The sequence below is a fragment of the Orycteropus afer genome, unplaced genomic scaffold (genome assembly GCF_000298275.1).
Source record: "Orycteropus afer afer isolate SDZICR_OR568_19922 unplaced genomic scaffold, OryAfe1.0 scaffold00033, whole genome shotgun sequence".
Classification (NCBI taxonomy): Eukaryota; Metazoa; Chordata; class Mammalia; order Tubulidentata; family Orycteropodidae; genus Orycteropus; species Orycteropus afer.
This window is the reverse complement of record NW_006921620.1, coordinates 3,441,785-3,464,551: the sequence shown is the minus strand read 5'-3', so window position 1 is coordinate 3,464,551 and position 22,767 is coordinate 3,441,785. Positions and strand designations below refer to the sequence as shown.

General features: G+C 36.8%; 1 protein-coding gene across 1 annotated transcript in view; it reads left to right on the top strand.

Annotated features, from left to right (window-relative positions):
* Nucleotides 1-22,767, top strand: part of EVI5 (ecotropic viral integration site 5) — a 300,060-nt gene that overhangs the window by 46,047 nt on the left and 231,246 nt on the right. Inside the window, exons 2-8 of the mRNA XM_042780297.1 lie at nucleotides 4,975-5,164; nucleotides 6,577-6,801; nucleotides 7,693-7,767; nucleotides 11,988-12,113; nucleotides 16,952-17,095; nucleotides 18,220-18,309; nucleotides 18,494-18,591. Of these exons, the coding sequence (XP_042636231.1) occupies nucleotides 4,975-5,164; nucleotides 6,577-6,801; nucleotides 7,693-7,767; nucleotides 11,988-12,113; nucleotides 16,952-17,095; nucleotides 18,220-18,309; nucleotides 18,494-18,591 (948 nt within the window). The remainder of the gene's footprint in view (nucleotides 1-4,974; nucleotides 5,165-6,576; nucleotides 6,802-7,692; nucleotides 7,768-11,987; nucleotides 12,114-16,951; nucleotides 17,096-18,219; nucleotides 18,310-18,493; nucleotides 18,592-22,767) is intronic.

Below are 22,767 nucleotides of genomic sequence, written 5' to 3'. Positions count from 1 at the left end.
AAAATAATTTTTTACTAAGTAATATTCATGATTTTTGGAAAAATCTTGAAGGGCTTACAATAGTAAAAAGTTGTAATTTTTTACCTTATTACCCAGGGACACTTTGTCTTTACAAAGTTGATATATAATTTGCATACAGAGAAATGTGTATTTCTTAAGTGTACAGTTTGAGTTTTGACTAAGGTATAAACCTGTATATAATCCACATGCCAATTAAGACAGGAAATTTCTCTCTGAGACAATTCCCCTTATCTTAGAAAATTTTCTTTCCCAGCAACCCACCATGTATCTGCTTTTCTGGTTTTTATCACCATAGTTAAATTTTACCTGTATTTTAGAAAGTATGTAATAGCTTTATTGAGTTATAATTAATATACTTTACAATTTTAAAAAAGTTAAAAAAAAAAATTTATGCTTCAGGTGAATGTTTACATAGCACATTAGTTTTCCAATCAATAGTTCATACACAGATTATTCTGTGACATTGATTGCAATCTCAACAATGTGTCAGCACTTTCTCCATGTCCTCCCTGTCTTCTCATCTTTGTTTTTGAGCAAGTGTTGTCTTGTTGGTCTCCTATAGTGGTTGTTCTCAGGAGCACATTCTTCCCATTGTTAGTTCTATAGTCTGGTATCCTCCAGAGTTTCTTCAGTTTCAAGTTAGAAAGTTTTCTCAGGGCAGTAGTCTCAGAGGTTCCTCTGGTTTCTTTCAGACCAGTAAGTCTGGTCTTTTTTCTTAACATTTTACTGTGATTTGGGTGAACATTTACAGAGCAAATTCATCTTCTATACAGCAGTTCACATACACTTTGTCTCATGACACTGACTGCAATGTTCTGCAGTGCAACAGCTGTCCTCCCACTTCCTTCCCATAGCCACCTCTTCCCTGTGTCCTCCCCCCCCCATGCGTTCCCCCCCAGCTGTCTCCCTGTACATTCACAGCCTGTCTATTCTCCCCTAATTGATCTCCTCAAGGAGTGTATCTACCTAATGTAAATGTTCAGCTCATATACCTGTCTTTTGTTTGGCTGGAAGCCACAGGAGGAGGTTCAGTTTCAGACCTGAAGGGCAAACTAGGGGCCATAGTCTCAGGGGTTCCACCAGGCTCTATTAGACCAGCAAACCTAGTCCCTATTTTATTATTATTTTTTTAATCATGTCTTTTGAACAGTGCCTAAGGCATTTGACTGCTAACCAGAGGGGCTGGTGGTTCAAACCCACCAGCTACTCCTCAGGAGGAAGACTGGTTAATCTATTTCCATAGAGATACTGCCTTGGAAACCCAGGGAGGGGTCACTGTGAGTCAAATCAACTTGTTTGTTTGTTTGTTTGTTTTGAACAGCAAAACTTTTTTACTTTGGTGAAGTCTAATTTATCATTTTTCAGTCCATTCTTTTTAGGAGCTTTAATAATTTTAGCCTCTATATTTAGATCTATCAATCCATTTTGGATCATTTTTGTGTATCGTGTGAGATAAGACAGGAACAGTATCTTTAAACTCTTTACTTGGAATATTTTATTGGTAAAGATTTTTCACACCTTTTTGTATTTGTATATGCTATTTCAGTATCCTCTGAATGTGAACTGCTTATCTTTCTTTCCTAGCCCACTCACAAGAGTTCATTTGGTTATCCTGTAAGTTGCAAATCATTGATCTCTAAGACCTTTCTAATTCTCTGAAAACCTCCCATTTAGGTACTCTTTTATCTATATTTCCAAATTTATGTATAGCTTAGTAAATACCATTATTTTATTTTAACTGCATGTCTGTTGAGAGTAATGATGTAGCTTAATTATTTGGTATCTGGTAAGCATTTAGTGAGGTTTGGTGGTGTAGTGGTTTAAGCTTTCAGCTGCTAACCAAAAGGTTGGCAATTTGAACCCACCAGTTGTTCCACAGGAAAAAGATGAGACAATCTGCTTCTGTAAAGATTTACAGCCTTAGAAAACCCTATGGAGCAGTTCAACTCTGTCCTAAAGGGTTACTGTGAGTTGGAATCGACTCTATGGCAGCAGGTTTGGTTTTATTGGTAAGTATTCAATGAATATTTAAGTGAGATGAGGAACTTAGGTCCAGGTTCATTATTTCAGTAAAGTTTGTTTCACTTTTCCATTTAAAACTCTTATGGGTTAGAATTATATAGAAAATTACTTATATAGGTACACTGATTTTCTATAAGATATGTTATAGGTTTTCTGAAAGAAAATCTATGAAAAAAATGGAAATTAAAGTAAAACATCATTCCTTTGTTCAAATAAAGAATATTTCTTTATAGCAAACAATTGACTTTTATAAGCTGTTTTATAAATGTTTATGTTTCTAGCAAGAGCTGTGAAATTTTTTTTTACTTAAGTTGTTGCCATGAAAATATATTGTCACATGAATAAAATTCAGATTTTATTTAATTTATATTATTGTTATTGAATATTACATATCTGGGATTTGTAAGGTTTTACTTTTAATATGAGAATATTTTATTTCTATTCAAATAACATTTCATATATTTGGCACTGAGCTAAATGTTCTTGGGCATATAAAGATAAGAATAAGGTATAAATCTGACTCTCAAAGCGTGGTTCTATAATCTGATAAATAGTATTTGAGCTATATGTTTCTTTGTTTTGAATATTTTATTGTGGTTTGAGTAAAATTTTGCAGAGCAAATTAGTTTCACCTTCAACAGTTTATACACATTTTGTTTCATACATTATTTGCAGTCCCCTCAACGTAACAGCATTCTTCTTTCTCACTTCTTCCCTGTTACCATTTGCCCGTCTTTCCTTTTCTTTCCTGCCTTGTGAACTTTGTTTTTGGGCAAATGCTGCCCTTTTGGTCTTGTGTGGTTGATTGTTCTGAGGAGCACATTCCTCATGGGTGTTACTGTTCACTTTATAGGCCTGTCGTTTGGCTGAAATGGTGATCGATCTCCAGGAGGGGGTTCAGTTCCAGGATTGAAGGATGTCTAAGGGCCATAGTCTCAGGGGTTCTACCAGTCTCTTTCAGACCAGTAAGTCTGGTTTTTTTTTTGTTTTTGTTTTTGGTTTTGGTGATTTGGGTGAAAGTTTACAGAGCAAATTCACTTTTCATATAACATTTCACATACACTTTGTCTTGTGACATTGACTATAATTTACCACAATGCAACAGCTCTCCTTCCACTTCCTCTTGATAGTTACCTCTTCCCTGTCTCCATCCCTCCATGCCCTCCTGCCCCCTGAGCTGTCTCCCTGTGCATAAATAGCCCTTCTTTCTCCCATGATTGTTCTCTCCAAGGAGGGTATCTACCTCAGGTAAATGTTCAACTTATATGCCTGTTTTTTGTTTGGCTGGAAGCCACAGGTGTGGGTTCAATTCCAGACCTGAAGGGCAGCTAGGGGCCATAGTCTCAGTGGTTCTACCAGGCTCTATCAGTCCAGCAAACCTGGTTTCCCCCCTTTTTCCCCCCCCCCAAATGAATTTGAGTTTTGTTCCACATTGTTCTCCCTCTCTATATAGGATCTCCTCAATAGATCCCCCCTCCAAGTGGTTGACAGTGGTAGCCAGGCATTTTTTTAAATGATTTTGTATTTTGTTTTACATTTTTCTCTCAATTTGTCCAGAACCTTCTATTGTGATCCCAATCAGAGTAGTTGATAGTGGTGGCCAAGCATCAACTAGTTCTTCTGGGTCTCAGGCTGTGGTTTACGTGGTCCATTAGTCCTTTGGACTACTTATTTCCTTGAGTCTTTGATTTTCTTTACTCTTATTTGCTCTGGACAGGAAGAGACCAATAGTTTTATTTTAGATGCTGTATGTTTTTTCATTCCTTGTTTTTGTATCTCATGAAGTAGTATTTGGAGCATTTCTTACACCCTAAGCAGATGACTGTTTCTGAAGGAGTTTCTGCAAGTAGACAATAGCTATGTTAAGTATACACATAGATGTTTTAGGACCCTTATTATTTGAATGACATATGATTTACATCTTTATAGTGATAGAGCCACATTTCTCAGTCCTTCCTATATAGGCTATGCAGGTGTGAAAGGAACAATGGGTTTGATGTTGTGGTGAGTCATGGAATGGATCTTTGAAATTATCTTAACGTCTTTATACAGATAAGAAAGAGGTGTAATACAGAGTTATAAAATCAAAGGTCAACAGAGAACCTTAGGAGCAAAGAGGTCCCAGTTTACAGTGTAAGCCCAGTGATGAATAGCAGCTGTTAGTTGCCCTGAGTTTTGCGGAGACAGCAGGGAATGTGGAAACCAAGTTGATAAAGGCCTTCACCATCTAAAAGGAGTACCCCTAGTTAGTTTCACCCTTTTGTTTCTGAGAAGAAATGAGGGCTAGTTTTCCTCTACTTTCATTTTTTAGGAGACTTCAGAATGATACATAAGTAAATACAAGTGTGTATATATATGAAAAAATCTGTAAAATCTTCCAATTTTAAAATAGTAGTGATAATTCAGGTATTTTACGTTGTGTGTGCCAAATAAAACACTTTTTGGGCAGGTTATTTATGCATGAATGAAACAAAAGGAAAAGGAATTTGATTAATTTGTCTTGTCTGCCTTACTTATTTAGCCTGGACACATTGTAAATGTCAATGGAATTTGTTGCACCTCTTCTAAATACAGGTTAGAAGCATGAAGCAAAAATCAATTTTCCTAACCAGTTTTCTTACCAGAGGATTCTTCTAACTTGACTTTTTTAATGGGCATGAAGGGAAATTATAATAGGATTATGAGTATGGATAAGGCTAATAGCACTAAAATATTTAACTTAATTTGTTATTTCAAATTTTGAAACTGTTACGTTTAGGTGAAAAATGCAGCAGTTATTTTGTTGATGCCAACTAACAATTGTTGAAATTATGCATGTTATTAAAACTATATCTTGAAACACTGTAGCGAAGTTCTAAGACAAGTGTCATCACTACTTCATCTGGTATCATGGTAGGATTAGATCTTGAGGAATTTTAAATTATATTTTAGATTGTTGGAGACGGATAGCAAGTCTTTAAGGTCTGTAAATGGTTCAAGAAGAAACAGTGGCTCCTCTCTCGTATCAAGTTCATCAGCCTCTAGCAACCTCAGCCACCTTGAAGAAGATTCTTGGATTCTTTGGGGAAGAATTGTTAATGAATGGGAAGATGTACGCAAAAAGAAAGAAAAGCAAGTTAAGGTACTCTTGTTCTTTGTTAAAGTTCATTGCCTTATCCGACATAGATTAATAGATAATTCATTTGAGAATTGGAAGAAAACATCAGATTCTTATAATTTGCAAGCTATATGATAAAAAAATAAAAGTCCATGTTTTTATTTATTTGTGCCTGGAGAAGTTTCCATTTATAGAAGTCAGTTCATTATAAAACTTGTTGCTGTCTTGTCAGTTTTGACTCATAGCAACCCTGTAGGACAGAGTAGAATTGCCACATAGGATTTCCGAGGCTATAATCATTATGGGAGTAGACTGCCACTTCCTCCTCTCATGGGATGGCTGGTGGGTTCAAACCACTGACTTTTTGGTTAGCAGCTGAGTACTAAACCACTGTGTCACTTATCAGTTATTATACCAAAAAACCAAACCCACTGCCATCAGGTCAATTCCAACTCATAGAGACCCTCATTGGGTTTGCAAGGCTATAAATCTTTACAGGGGAGCTCTGGTAGCGTAGTGCCTAAAGCACTTGACTGCTAACCAGAAGGCTGGCGGTTCAAACCCACCAGCCACTCCTCGGAAGGAAGATGGGACAATCTACTTCCGTGGTGATACTGCCTTGGAAATCCAAGGAAGGGTCACTATGAGTCAGGTCTTACTTGACGGCACATAACAACAACAACAAATCTTTACAGAAGTAGATTGCCTCATTTTCCCCCTGTGGAGCAGCTGGTAGATTTGAACCACTGATTAACAGCTGAATACCTTACCCACTATGCTACCAGAGCTCCTTGTCAGTTATTATAGATGTCCTAAAATTATAGAAATACATAGCTGAAAATTATTTTGGAAATGAGTTAAGTTCTCTCATTTTATAGATTGAAAATGAAGTTGTGACAACAACAACAAATCTTTACAGAAGTAGATTGCCTCATTTTCCCCCAGTGGAGCAGCTGGTAGATTTGAACCACTGATTAACAGCTGAATACCTTACCCACTATGCTACCAGAGCTCCTTGTTAGTTATTATAGATGTCCTAAAAATATAGAAATACATAGCTGAAAATTATTTTGGAAATGAGTTAAGTTCTCTCATTTTATAGATTGAAAATGAAGTTGTGACATCCTTGAATATCAGTATTTTCCTCTGCTAGCCCTTTGAAAGTTGATGGGTACTGTATAGTCATTCATAGCTGCAGGTTATAAGTCTTTACATCTTCAGAGGCCATACTCTGAGTGAAATGACCAGAATTTTTCCATGACTTTGCAGCTTCCCTGATCAGAACAGGATACATCCAAGGGCAAATCTTATACTTGGTTAAAAGTTTCCCCATTCTTGTTGTAAATACGTAATATTGGCTTTGTGAATCATAAATTTGATAAGGTCTTCCACTCCACTCCAATCTCCAATAAGACTTTTTTAATTTTCATTTTTAGGAGCTTGTTCGTAAAGGGATACCCCACCACTTTAGAGCAATAGTTTGGCAACTTTTATGCAGTGCACAAAGTATGCCAATTAAGGATCAGTATTCAGAACTCTTGAAAATGACCTCACCTTGTGAAAAATTGATCCGAAGGGACATTGCTAGAACTTATCCTGAGCATAACTTTTTTAAGGAAAAAGATAGTCTTGGACAGGAGGTTTTATTTAACGTGATGAAGGTAAGTTCTGTTTATTTGTTTTTTCAAGTAAAGTGAATTTCTGAAAGGTTGAAATGATACATTTCCCATTATAAAGCATGGACTCCCACTCCATTAATGAGTTGCTTTGAAAATAAATTTGTCTTTAGCATAATTTCTGCTTTTTATTTCTACTTACGTAATTTTGAGAAGAAATTGAAACTTTGGATGCTACTTTACTTACTGTCTAGTTTGGAGAAGTTGTTAGAAAATTCACTATATTAGTTAGCATAAGTTTGCTAATAGAAAATTATAAATCACTGTACCATAGAGAAATCTTCTATAAAAATGAGTAATTCGTCTTCTAAGAGATTAAAAATCTGAGATGAAATCTTCTCCTGTCATGCCAGCATTTGCACAGTTGGCACATTTTTCTGCTTGCATGGCCAGCATTGTTAAATACTGATTGTAGCCTCTAAAAGTGTGTACCATAGTAATTGTTCCTTCCATATTGTCTTTTTCCATAGTTTCTTTTCCCTCCAGCTACCTCTGTGAAATATGATTTCTTCTTAAATGATATCAGTTTTGCCAATGCTTTACCTAACTCCACACTAGTTTTATCCTTATTACTATGAATTTTACTTGATTTTTAAGCTCTATTAATTTCCTGAGGGTAGATTCCTTTATTTTTTGGTCCTTTGGCACTGACAGTTTCCAACTGAGAAATTATCAAAAGAAAATCATAGTAATAAAAAATTTACTTTAAAAATATTTCATAGGGTATCTACAACAAAAGGAGGCAAAAGCTTTTCTAAAGAAAAGAAAAAGAATCGTCTTTTAGTCCACCTATTTCACCAATACTAGATTTCTAGAGAAGGAATAATATTCCACATCAGGGTATTTTGATGGCATTTTTTCTTTTTTACTTTTTAGGCATATTCTTTAGTGGATCGTGAGGTTGGTTACTGTCAAGGAAGTGCTTTTATAGTTGGATTGTTGCTTATGCAGGTAAGTTAATGCAGATATTAAATGTCTAATTAAATTTTGTATTAAAGTTGGATTGGAAAATTTGAAAATCATGTTTGTTTTTATTAAGTAACTTTGGATATGGATTGTTTTTCTCTAGGCATAATTTCAAAAGGCATATTTAATTTTCATTTTGGAAGTTTAAAAGTACTTAAAAATACAGTAATACTCTGCCATCAATGAAATTTCAACTTCTTGGTATATACATTTAGATCATAATTTTCTGCTAAAGCCTGCATTTGCTTTTAAATCTTATTTGTCAGCATTTAATGAAGAGTCATCTTTTCTCTCAGAGAGATGGATTGACACAATGGCTACAACAATGGGCTCAAGCTTTGATTGTAAGGATGGTGTAGGATCAGGCAGTGCTTCATTGTGTTGTACATAGGGTTATATGAGTCAGACTTGACTTGATAGCACCTAACAACAACAACAAGAACAAAAGTCATTTCCCAGCAAGGAGGACATGATTAAAGTGTTAGTATAGAAATCTTATTTACAGTATACCAAAACCAAACTCACTGCCGTCAAGTCGGATCTGACTCATAGCAACCCTTCCTTGGGAGGTGCTATCACTATGGCAGTAGATTGTCCTACCTTCCTTCCAAGGAGTAGGTGGTAGGTTTGTACCTCCAGCTTTCTGGTTAGCAGTCAAATGTCTTAGGCACTATGCCACCAGAGCTCCCATTTACAGTATGGAAAACTGTGATATAGTTGGAATTTTATTTATCATGGAGAAGAGAGCTCATTATCTATCTATGTCATTTATTTATCTGTCTATATACATATATATATATAATATATATATATTGTTATAGTCTTGAAAATAGTGGTACTCGGCCAGTTTTAATGCCGCAAGGATATAATGTATTTCCATTAACAGTGACTTGTTTTAGAGTAGTTTGAGTGGGGTATTTTCAGGATTGAGGACAATCATAGATAGCTCTGACGAGAAATAGCATATAGCATTATCTCTTTAGCCTTCTTGAAAATTTTTAAAAAGTCCATCATAATCTGTATTTGTTCTCAGGAAACTTAATTGATTCAACTTAATTGATTCATTCTTAATGTTGCTGAAGTGATGTGGTATAGGGGAGAGATATGGAGGGAATGGTGGGAATAAAGGTTGGAGAGGTAGTAAAGGATCACATCATGCAGGATTTTGTCTTTCTTTGAGGATATAAGAAGCCACTAGAGGTTTTGAGCATTGGAATGACATGATCGGATTCATGATTTGAAAAAATCATTTTGGCAACTGATGTTTTAGAGAATAAACTGTTGGGAAGGTAGTACAAGGGAAGCAGCAGAGTGACAGGAGATGAGATGGTGGTTTGAACTAGGTGTCTGTGGTGAGATATGGTTGATTCCTGAAATATTTTTAATATAGAGCCAACAAGATGTGCTAATAGATTGGATGGTGTAGTAAGAGAAAAAGGTGTCAATGATGACTTGAAAAGTTTTTGAGAGAATGTTTAGGGCAGGGACTGACATGGTAAAACATTAAGGGAGTAGTTTTGAATATGCTAAATTTGAGATGTCCATTGAACATGTAGGTGGATATGCTAAGAGGGTGGTTGAAAATGGGAGACAAGAAGTCATAATTTCATATGAGAAAGGTCCAGAAGAGATTGATTATAGGAGGGTATCAGATCCAGGATCCAAGTAAAATGATTTTTACATAGGAGAGTGAACTGCTCATCCTTTGTAACTGAAGGTAGAAAAAACAGGTACACGTGCAGATGTTGTGGTGTGAGTAGGGTAGTAGATGTGGTTTGAGAATAAGGAAATTCTCTTCTAATTGTTTCTTTTCTTTTCAATTGAAATGGGAAACATGGTCATTCATTTAGAGTGAAGAATGAGGGAGATGTTGGAGGATTGAGAACTGAGAAGAAAGTTTGAAATGGAAATCTGGAAAAATAAGAGTGATTAAATTAAGGAAATGCAGTATACGAGGCAGCATTAAAGACCTGCTGACGTTGTTGTTGTTGTCGTTATATGCCGTCGAGTCGGCCCCGACTCATAGCGACCCCTCCTTGGGTTTCCGAGGCATTGTGTTGTTGTTGTTGTTGTTATGTGCCGTCGAGTTGGCCCCGACTCATAGCGACCCCTCCTTGGGTTTCCGAGGCAGTATCATTACGGAAGTAGGATTGCCCAACCTTCCTTCCGAGGAGTGGCTGGTGGGTTTGAACCGCCAGCCGTCTGGTTAGCAGGCAAGTGTCTTAGCCACTATGCTACCAGAGCTCCCTCCGAGGCATTAGTGGTTATGAATTCAAAGTGAGACCAGCCAGCACTTGTTTTTTGTTTGTTTTTTTCCTTAGTCACTTTCTGCTATGTAGATGTAGGTGTGAAGTTAGATTTATCCAAGGGTAGAGTTATGCCAGTTGGAGTTATAATAAAAGAAGAGAGAAGGAAAAGTAATTGTGAATTTAAGAGTGAATAAATGTAACAGGTTAAGGAACAAAGTGAAGACAAGAGGAAGTTGGGAATGGAGAACAGGTGGTATAGTATAAGTTAGTTGTAGGCCTGGTCAGTTGAGGTAATTGTAGATAATTCATGTGCATTAATCTTCATTACAACTCTACAAAATGGGTACTATTATTTTGCCCATTGGATAGATGATAAAACTGAGGAATGGAGAGGTTAAATAATTTGTCCAAGGTCACATAGCTATTAAGAGGAGAAGGTGGAATTTGAATATTAGGTGGTGTGGCTCCATTGGAGGAAAGGAAGTCAGAGATCTGCTAGGTCAGAGAATTAATTTTCACAAAAATGAGTGGGAGAGGTTTGTAGAGAGGGCAAAAGAGAAGAGTAATAATAATTAAAAAAAGAGTATTTGTAATTGGCAGATTATAAATTCCAGAAAGTTTTGTGGAAAATTTTAGGGAAGATTAGAAATAGGGTCAGATAAGGGAAGGAGTAGAACCATATAGGATAGAGTTCTGGGATCTTGGGCTTCTTGTAGTGACTGATATAAATCTTTGGGGGTGTAGAGTTTGATAGGATTAATAGTAGTGGTCTCCAAGGGAAAACTGTGGCTGAATGTTGGCAGGAAGGAAGGAAGTGGGGGTTTTGCCAAGAGTAATTCTTAGCTCCTGTCTGACTGGTCAAGGCCAGGGAAAGGGCATTGTTATTAAAAGCAGTCCTCAGTAATAGGAATGCCTAGAGATCCTTTTGGGTTTTCTCTTTTCAAACACACTGGCATAATGTAAGTGAATGAACATTAGCAAATTTTATTATTTTGAGAAGTTTGCATAATTTTTTTAATCTTATATTTATTTACTTTATTTTTGCAAATGTTTTTTGCCTAAATATTCTGAATATCTGTGTAGCTCTTTACAGGGAGCTTTTATACGCATCTTACTTGATATAATTTCCTAGTGAGTTACACGTAAAATGAGAAATTGATATCTTTAAACTCCAATTACAGATTCTTTGAAAACATACAAATTCTTTAAATATAGCCTTATTATAGCACTTAACCTGTTCAAACCCTGGGAAATCTTCCCGTCTCACTTAAGATAAAAGTCAAGATCTTTACAGCTGATTTCTTTGTAATTTGACTTTCTATTATTTTTCTAACCTCCTCTCATAACATTACTCCTCCTTTAGTAGCTCCTGTGTTTTTTGTTACTTGAGCATGCCAAGTATCAGGAGCCTTTGTATTCTTCTCTCTTCCAGGACTGTTTTTCTTCAGAATATCTGAATGTCTCACTCCTTTGTTTCTTTCAGAATTCTGCTCAAGTATTATTATCATATCAAGCAAACCATCCCTGACCTCCCTACATAAATAGCAGTGTATTCTACCAGAAGTCCCTAGTACCTTCCTTTATTTTATTTCCAAAGCACTCACCACCATCTGGCATATACACTAATTGTTTTATTGGCTGTCTCCCCCAACGAGGAAGTTTAAAAGCTCCATGAAAGTAGAGTCTGTGTTTATTTTGTTCATTGCTACCCAGAGAGAAAAGTATTAGATTCTAAGTGAATATTACTAATTTAGTAGTCAAATTAATGAATGAAACCAGTGAGACTGTCTCAGAAGTTAGATTTGTCTAACTTTTCATTCTCATTAATAGAATTGTATCACTTGGTCACTCAAATCATTGTTTATAGTGGATGGGTATTTGGTTTAAATATAATTTGGCTTATTTATGTATCACAGAACATTAAGCATTGTTGCTTTTGTTTTTCTCCAAATGTAGATGCCAGAAGAAGAAGCTTTCTGTGTATTTGTTAAATTAATGCAAGATTATAGACTCCGTGAACTTTTCAAACCAAGTATGGCAGAATTGGGCCTTTGTATGTACCAGTTTGAATGCATGATACAGGTAATATGTGTAGCATTAGCAAAAAAGGCATTTTGTGCTCATTATATATATATATATATATATATATATATATACACACACACATGGGAGCGCTGGTAGCATAGTGCCTAAGGCACTTGACTGCTAACCAGAAGGCTGGCGGTTCAAACCCACCAGCCACTCCTCGGAAGGAAGGTTGGGCAATCCTACTTCCGTAGTGATACTGCCTCGGAAACCCAAGGAGGGGTCGCTATGAGTCGGGGCCGACTTGACGGCATATAACAACAACATATACACACACACACACACACACATAGGATCTTAGTTTGAGTGACAGCTAAGCAAATTTAATTTTAAAAGCATTAAAGGAATTGAAAAATCAGTGTTTTAGTCACATGATTATGTTTTGGTCACTCAACACACAATTAGACCAACTATTCCAAGTTATGAGCTTTTTGCAGGTGTATCACAATTTGGAACTTGACTGTAATTTTCATAATTCAAACCTTATGCATTTGTGGCATATGCACCATAACCCTATTACCTAAGCAAGCATATGGGTCTCCTTATTATGTCCTATTATATCCTGTTATTCGCTGGCAGAATCTAAGCTCTTTTATAGGTGCTGTGACATTATGACACTGACTTCAGTCCATTTACTTTGTCTTTTCTGTCTCTTTCAATCCTGGCACCTGTCTTTCCCTTTTCCTCTCATTTTTATGTTGCTAGTTTAAGACTGAGTAACTTCATGAAAGTGGAGGACTCAAAATCAAGTGAAGATATCTTTGAAATGTTTTACCTTTCTGGGTTTAATTTTTGTATGAAATAAATTTATTATAGTGCCCTATAACACAGTGGTGTAAATATTTTCTTTAACTTAAATTTTAATTGAATGAACAGAATTTTTAATAATATATAGGTTAATGACTCAGCAGGCATGAGAGCCATTTTTAGAATCTTTATTTCCTGAAAAAATGTAACCCACAGGAATTACAAGCACTTGTCTTTTTTAAAAATTAATTAGCTTTATTATTACTATTTAAAAATTTATTTTTGTGCTTTAGGTGAAAGTTACATAGCAAATTAGTTTTCCAATCAGTATCCATACACAAATTGTTCTTGACATTGATTGCAATTCCCACAATGTGTCCCTATTTCCTAGCTGGGTTCTTTATTACCATTCATCCAGTTTCCTTGTCCCTCCTGTCTTCTCATCTTTGGTTTTGGGCAAATGTTGCCCTTTTGGTCTCATATAGTTGATTGTTCTAAGTAGCATGTTCTTTAAGGGTGTTGTTATTTGTTCTATAGTCCTGTCTATTACTTGGCTGAGAAGTGTCCTCCGGAGTGTCTTGAGTTTCAAGTTACTACTGTCTTAGGACAGTAGTCTTGGGCGTTCCTCTAGTCTTTCTTAGGTCTCTAATTTTTTTTTTTTTTTTTTACTCATTTTAACTGGAACCCACTCTTGTGGTTCTAGCCTGAATGGAGGGAAGTGGTGGCTAGGCGCCACTAGTTCTTCTAATTCTTCTGGTCTCAGATTAGAGGATGCTGTAGTTAATGTGGGCCGTTAGTCCTTTGGACTAATTGTTTCTTTGGGTCTTCATTTTTCTTCATTCTCCTTTGCTGCATGCAGGAAGAGACCAATAGTTGCTTGTAGAGGGCAACACACAAGCTTTTAAGATTGCAGACTTTATTCATCAGACTAAGATGTAGAATATTATCTTTACAAACTTTGTTTTGCCAACTGACCCAGGTGCCCCAAGACTATGGACGACCTTTGCCTTCAAGTCCGGTGGTTCAGTCCCTATGTGTAAGTAGTTTCTGTAACTGAGGTGCCACAGTCTTTTGAGAATTCAAAAATGGTTACAGCCGTGCATCAACAGGGAACTGCCAGAAATTCAAGTAGGATTCAGAAGAGGATGAGGGATATCATTCATTGTTGATGTCAGATAGATCGTAGCTTAATGCAAAGAATACCAGAAAGATGTTTATCTGTGTTTTATTGACTATGCAAAAGCATTCAACTGTGTAGATCACAAGAAAATTATGGATAATATCGTGAAGAGTGGGAATTCCAGAACACTTAATTGTGCTCATGGTGAATCTGTACATAGATCAGGAGGCAATCATACAAACAGAACAAGGCAGTACTGCATGGTTTAAAATCAGGAAAGATGTGCTTTAGGCTTGTATCCTTTCCCTATACTTCTTCAATCTATATGCTGAGCAAATAACCCAAGAAGCTGGACTGTATGAAGAAGACTGCAGCATCAGGATCGGAGGAAGACTCATTAACAACTTGCAATATGCAGATGACACACCTTGGTTGCTGGAAGTGAAGAAGGCTTGAAGTACTTACTGATGAAGATCAAAGACTACAGCCTTCAGTACAGATTATACCTCAACATAAAGAAAACAAAAGTCCTCACAACTGGACCAGTAAGCAGCATCATGGCAAATGGATAAAAAAGGCTGAGTTGTCAAAAAGTTCATTTTACTTGGATCCACAATCTGCCCTTGAAAGGAGCAGTTGGAACATCAAGCACTGTATTGCATTGGGGAAATCTGCTGCAAAGGACATCTTTAACGTGTTAAAAAGCAAAGGTGTCACTTTAAAGACTAAGGTGGGCCTGACCCAAGACATGGTGTTTTTAATTGCCTCATATGCATGTGAAAGCTGGACAATTAATAAGCAAAGCTGAAGAAGAATTGATGCCTTTGAATTATGGTGTTGGCAAAGAATATTGAAAATACCATGGACTGCCAGAAGAATGAACAATCTGTTTTGGAAAGAAGTAGTCAGAATGCTCTGTAGAAGGGAGCGTGGTGAAACTTGATCACACTTACATTGGCCATGTTATCAGTAGGGACCATTCCCTGGAGAAAGGACATCATACTTGGTAAAGGAGAGAGCAGAAAAGAGGGACTCTCAATAAATTGGGTTGATAAGGTATCTGCAACAGTGGGCTCAAACATGGCAACGATTGTGAGGATGGTGCAGGATCAAACAATATTTTGTTCTGTTGGACAAAGTCACTATGATTCAGAACTAAGTTGACAGCACCTAACAACAGCAGTCTTTTCTGTGTCTGGTAGAGTGAAGGAGATAGTAAAATGTTTTACATTTTAAAGAAAAAGGCAAAGTAGATCTTGAGATGATTCTTAATTACATTTGTCTTGGTTCTCTAGTGTTGTTATAACAGAAATACCACAAATGGATGGCTTTAACAAACAGGAATTTATTCTCTTAGAGCTTAGGGGGCTTGAAGTCCAAATTCAGAGTGCCAGCACTAGAGGCTGGGTGAAGGCCCCTTGAACTTGGGCTTCAGCTCTGCCTCTTATTCCAGGCCCACTGGAGCTGGAGGCTTCTTCTAACTCATGTAGCTGCTGGCTGCTGAGGCTGACAAACCCAAAGTCGGCAGGTAAAATAGCACAATCCCAGGATCAGCAGGCAACACAGCAGGCCACTGGTTCAAGTCCAGGAACAATCCCAAGATGGGCCGGCAACATGGCCCAAAATGTGCCAAACAGCTGGAGACCTTTCCCAAAGCTTCCTCATATGTACTAGAAGCTGGCCACATCCTGAAGGTAATTCTCCTTCCACTACTAATATTCTCACAGCAGATTCCATCATAGAATCTACAATTTCATCATGGGAAATAAATACTTCTATCTGGCAAGCCACTCAAAACTACGGGCCAACCAAATTGACACAGCCTAAACTATCACAACATTTTTCCTTTTTCTGAAATAGTAAGCCCGTTTTTATCAACCTTAAAGTCTCTCCCTCTCTCTCTTTAAATACGTTTTATTGAAATATAATTTATGTACAGTCAAATATACAAAACTAAAATGACATGGATCAATGCTTTTTTTTTTCTTTTTTCCCCAATGTTCCCTTTCTGCCCCCCACTCCACTCCTGGTAACCAACAAAGAAAGTTTCCTTTCATTGACTTTGTACAATGATGAACTAACACTATATTTGTCAGGAGCTCTGGTAGCGTAGCGCCTAAGGCATTTGACTGCCAACCAGAAGGCTGGTGGTTCAAACCCACCAGCCACTCCTTGGAAGGAAGGTTGGGCAATCTACTTCTGTAGTGATACTGCCTTGCCAACCCAAGGAGGGGTCGCTATGAGTCGGGTCCGACTCCACGGCAATGGTTGCCTTGCCTTGCTACTATATTTGTCCTTCTGTGATTGACTTATTTCACTCAGCATAATGTCCTCCAAGTTCATCCATGTTATGCAGTGTTTTGCAGATTCTACATTATTCTTTAGTGTTGTGTAGTATTCCATTGTGTATATGTACCATAGTTTCGTTATCCATTCTTCTGTTGATATGGACCTATCATCCTTAAACTCTCTTGATGTTACATTTTCAGTTAATTTGTTTTTTTTATGTTTTGAAGTACTAGAGTTGCTGAAACATCTGTTTTTAAGTGAGAAAGTAAGAGGGAAAGGATAGGTGATTAATGGTAACTAGCACATGCAAGTATTTCAACGTAGCATTTCTTCTCTTTTTTAATAAAACTTGTGAAATATTATAGTTTAAGACAGGACAGAGAATTACAGACACCAGCTACCAACTAACAAAGTTAAACAAATGTAAAATTTTTATTTGTTTCAACTTTTCTTTTTATTAATAAATTAAATTTTATAGGTGCAGCCAAATTTCTACCTCTACATCCTTTCCCCTTTCCTCCCTTCCTGATAGTAACCACTATTCTGAATATATAAATTTCTACATCTTACTTTTCCATGCGATGCCCATTCTTTGTGTCTGGAATAGGCTAATCTAGTGTATATTCAACAATCTGATTTAAAAAGATCAATTTTTAACTAATTATTTTCTTTTCTTTAGGAGCAACTTCCGGAGCTATTTGTACACTTCCAGTCTCAGAGTTTTCATACCTCAATGTATGCATCATCCTGGTTTCTGACTATCTTTCTTACAACTTTTCCACTACCAATTGCAACAAGAATATTTGATATCTTTATGTCTGAGGTAAGCTAATGGGTATACTAGGAGTTCCTGGGTGGCATAGATGATTAAGCACTCAACTAACTACTAGTTGAAAGTTTGTACCCATTAGTACTTTGGAAGACAGGCCTGGTGATCTGCTTCTAAAGTGTCACAGCCTTGAAAACCTTATGGAGCAGTTCTCCTCTGACATATGGGCTCACCATAAGTTGGAATCAACTCAGCAGCATCTGTGAACAATAACAATGGGTAAAGTAGTAGTACTAGCTGAGGAAATGAATCATTGGGTTAATTAGAGCAAGACAATGAGGAAAATATGAAGAGAGCTTATGTCACACGTTAAGCTGCTTACCTGGGTAATTTCATTTAATGCTTGTAAGAGCCCTATCAGGTAGATACTGTTATTATCCACATTTGATAGATGACAGATGAGGAAACTACTGAGGCTTAGAGATAGGTTAGTAGTTTGTGAATACACAGCACATAAATGGTATAGTAGATAACCAGGATTGAAATATAGGCAGTCAAATTCTGGTACCTACACTTTTAATCAAACCTCTGTATTACCTCCTGATTGATACAGTGAGAGTTAGTGAAAGGTAAAATTTGTTGTAGTAGTGCATCTGTTGTTATTTAAGTCAAGATGTATAATACCCAAGTTAGTAAAATTGAGTTTCATTTATTTCTGAATGCATTCTAGGTTGTCCTTTTACTGATCAGTAGCACAGAGTAGTGACCTTTATCTCTATTCTCTGAACCCACATTAATTCTTATTAATTATATCTCAGGGTGATTAATTTGTATTACCTAGTTGGATGAGTTTAGATAGGAGTTGGCAGACTGCAGTTTGCGTGCCGAATCTGTCCTGCTGCCTGATATGTAAATAAAGTTTTCTTAGAATAGAGGCACTTCCATTCATGTATGTGTTTTCTGCGTCTGCTTTTGGGCTTTAACAGCTGACTTGAGTAGTTGTTACAGATACTGTATGGCCCACAAAACCTAAGGTATTTATTCTCTGACTCTTCCCAGAAGATACTTGCCGATCTCTAGTTGAGATCCCTCAATGTTTACCTTGATATTATTTTGAATGGTCAGTTCTTGTTGATGAAGAATAAGATAAATACTGCTTTTATAATTTGTTTCCTCAGGGTTTAGAAATAGTGTTTCGAGTTGGATTAGCACTTCTTCAAATGAATCAGGCAGAACTAATGCAACTTGACATGGAAGGGATGTTGCAGGTAAGTCAGTTCATGATTTCTTTCTTTTTTTAATTGTAATATGCGTGAAAGTTTACAGAGAAAATTGATTTTCCATAAAGCAGAGTGAGTACATTATTTCTTGAATGTCTTTAGTTTTCACTATTAATCAGTTAATAATAATAGGCTCTAAATATTTTTTATGCTTTTTTTTATTGTATCTTAGCACTTTCAGAAGGTCATTCCACATCAGTTTGATGGTGGTACAGACAAATTAATCCAGGCAGCTTACCAAGTCAAATACAACTCAAAAAAAATGAAAAAGTAAGTATTATCAAGCTACAGTAATCTAAATAGTGTGATACTGCTATAACAATAGATGTATAAATGAATGGAATAGAATTGAGAGTCCGGAAATAGACCCATTTATATATGGCCAGGGAGCTCTGGTAGCATAGTGGCTAAGGCACTTGACTGCTAACCAGAAGGCTGGCAGTTCAAACCCACCAACCACTCCTTGGAAGGAAGATGGGGCAATCTACTTCTGTAGTGATACTGCCTTGGAAACCCAAGGAGGGGTCGCTATGAGTCAGGTCCGACTCGACGGCACATAACAGCAACAACATATATGGGCAATTGATTTTTGGCAAGGGTGCTGTATCCATCCAGTGGGGAAGAATAGTCTCTTCAGTAACTGATGCTAATACAAATGGCTCTCCACAAATGGCAATAGAATGAAATTGGACCATTCTTCATACCAGATATAAAAATTAACTCAAAATGGATCAAGAACCATGTTGTGCAATCACCACCCACAACTGTTGCTGAAACCATGAGACTCTCAAAACATAGAAGCAATACTTTGGGACCTAGTTTCCAACAATGGAATCTTCACACTAGCAATAAATTACAAAATAGATTAACTTCTGTTCATCAAAAGACTTTATAAAAAAGTGAAGATACAATCTTTAGAATGGGAGAAAATTTTGGGGAACTAGATACCTGATAAGGGTTAAATATTCAGGATATATATAAAGAATTCCTATAACTCAACAGCAGAAAGGCAGCAACTCAATCAAAAAATGGACAAGAGACTTGAGTAGATATTTCACCAAAGAAAACATACAAATAGCCAATAGACACATGAAAAGATGCTCAGTGTCGTTTGTCATTAGGGAAATGCAAATCAGAACTCAGTGAGATACCATTTCACCCCCACTCGTATGGCTTATCAGAAAAATGGAAAATAACAAGTGTTGATGAGGCTATGAAAAAATTGGAAACCTTATCCATTGGGAGCTCTGGTAGCATAGTGGCTAAGGCACTTGACTGCTCACCAGAAGGCTGGTGGTTCAAACCCACCAGCCACTCCTCGGAAGGAAGGTTGGGCAATCCTACTTCCATAGTGATACTGCCTCGGAAACCCAAGGAGGGGTCGCTATGAGTCGGGGCCGACTCGACGGCAAACAACAACAACAACAATCCATTGCTGGTGGGAATGTAAAATGGTACAACTTATGTTTATTGGCCTTGAGTGTTTCCTGTTTTTTCTCTCCATTTTCTATTATGTTGTCTATTTGCTACATTGACTACTACTTGTTGAGTAGTACTTGTTTATGTATATGCTGGACGGTAATAATTTTTCACTATTAAAAGATAAGTCTCATCCATTTCCTCCATGCCACACTTGGGATATGTAGCAAACTGCATCTTGAACCAGGCTTTGAAGAAAATTTGAGGTTCTTATGGATTGGAGGGTTGCAGAACAGAGAAGTAAATAGCTTATTATAGTCTGGTAAATGCTAATACCACGGGTTATTAATGTAACATCTAAGAGAGATACCTAATCTATATGTCTTTAAACTGGTATACACAGCCTGCTGGAAATCAGGAAAATATTCTAGAGCATAGTAACTAGATTTCAGTTTTAATCTATATTCTTTCCTACAGTTTATCTGCCATGACATTCAATGATAGAGATGTTTTGTTTCTCTTTTTTATCTTTTCTTTCACAAGTTCTCTTCTCTCACTATAAAAGAAAGACAGACTTGTCATTCACTCCAAATCTTACTGTGATACATTACTTTGAGGGATGGAAAACTCTTAGGCACCAAACAAAAGGGACAATTCCAGAATGAATTGCTCCTGAGGGAATGTCCCCTGAGAGAGCAAAGCAAGAAAAATCAAAATCAAAAAGAGTAGCTCCTTACTTCATACTGCTGAAAAACACTTGGCAAGCCTGCCTTATCCTTCTCAAAGTTAGAATTAAGAGATGGTAGAATGGTGATCATGGGGTCAGGTATTAACATGTTTATTTGACTTGAAAAATGAGGACAGATTTTAATGACAATGTAAATATTCTTAGAATCATTAGCTTAAAAATGATTGGCTTTGCCAATTAGGTTATAAAGTAGATGTTTCCATACATTAAGTGAGATCAGTCTCTATAAAGTTTCAGTGCAAAAATTCTAAACCACACATAAATTATATATGCTTTGTAACTAAATACATTTCAGGTAGGGAAAAAACAAACAAACAAACATTTCTTTAAAATTGTTAAGAGGAGGCATTCTTTTTTTTACGCCCTCATTACCATCCCTGACCATAAGAAACTCTCCTCCCTTCCCGTCCCTGTGACTATACCCTCCCTGTGCCCCAGACAATTCCTTTGGATTCTTAGACATTTTATCAAGCATCTCTTCTCTCATTAAGAGGCATTCTTTTAGTGAGTATGTGAACAGAAAAATTTCAAGTCCACTAACATGGTAGCATAGGAGGATAGCATAGGAGAATGAAAATTAACATTGTTTTTCTAAATGAGATGACACCTGAGTATAGTATTGATAGACCTATGGAGTACTTAATATAGAACAGTCCCTATACAATAAGTACTGTTTATAGTAGTTCCTGGTGTTGAATGATGGCTACAACACAACTTAACAGCAGTACAGAAGACTGACAGAATGTGTCTAGTGTGTAATGTCTCAGGTGAGAGTGCCAGAAGGAAAAATAAAGCAGGATGAAGGAACAGAGTGATGGAGTGCTGTTTTCAGATAGGGCAGTCAGAATATCTTGCTGCTAAGTTACTATTTTAGCAGACACCTGAAGGACTAGGGAGGAAGCAATGTGATTATCGGGAAAAGTGTATTCCATGCTCAGTGAATAGTAGGCATAAAGGCTGAGAGAAGAATGTGACTGGTATGTTCAAGGAACAGCACAAAAGCCAGTGTGGCTGGAATGTTGTTCTTGTTATGTGCCATCAAGTTAGACCTGACTCATAGCAATCCCTCCTTGGGTTTCCGAGGCAGTATCACTATGGAAGTAGATTGCCCAGCCTTCCTTCCGAGGAGTGGCTGGTGGCTTTGAACTGCCAGCCTTCTGGTTAGCAGTCAAGTAAGTGCCTTAGGCACATAGACAAATAGGAGGTCGTGGGCAGTGAGGTCAGAGATGTGGTAGTGAGTTAGAGGTGTTTAAAGCTGTGCTGTCTAGTATGGTAACTACTGGCCCTATATGACTTTTTAAATTAAATTAACTTCTCAGTGACACAAGACACATTTCAAGTGCTCAGTAGTCACATATGGCTAGTGGCATGTCTTTTCAGCCACACAGATGGAGAACATTTGTAACATTGCCATAGGCATAGGCCAGACATTATTCTATGTCTAATGGAAAACCATTAGAGAGTTTTGAGAAAAGTGAAGTGATTTGATTTTAAAAGTTACATTCTTTTTGCTGTCTAGAAGGGTAAGTAGCAGTTGGCCAGGTGAAAAGAAGGAAGGCATTTTAGGTAGAAGACTAACATGTACATGGGCTCAGAGTTTCCATGAAGACATGCAAGTTGGAAGAGATCGATCTTAGCTTTTGACTTTTTAAAAGTTTCTATTTTACTGTGCTTTTAAAGTTATTAAAAAGCTTCAAATATAGTATAAGTGACTCTCATATACCTTTTACCCAGATCCCCAATTGTTTTCATTTTGCCCCATTTGCTTTATTATTCTCTGTCCTCATATATATAAATAATGATGTTTGTGTGTATGTGTGTGCGTGTATAAATAAAATACATAACCACATGTGTTTTGGGAATCATTTTAGAGTAAGTTGGAGACATTGCTCCGTTTATCCTCAAATACTTGAATATGTGTTTCTTAAGACAAAGACATCTTTAAAAAAACAAAAACAGAAACATAAGCACAGTAGAAGTCAAAATAAGGAGATTATCACAGATAAAATACTTTTATCTAATCTACAGCTATATTCACATTTCATTATTTTTCCTAATAATATCTTTTATAGTATTATCCCCCTGGTTCATGATCCAGTCCGGGATTATGTATTGCATTTAATTGTGCTGTCAGTTTGGTTTTGGTCTCCTTTAATCTGAACAGTTTGTCTTTTTTTTTTTTTTTTTAACTTGAAGAATAAAGACCAACTATTTTGTAGAAAAATCCTGCAGTTTGGATTTTCTGAGATTTCCTCACCATTAGGTTCAGATTGTTCATT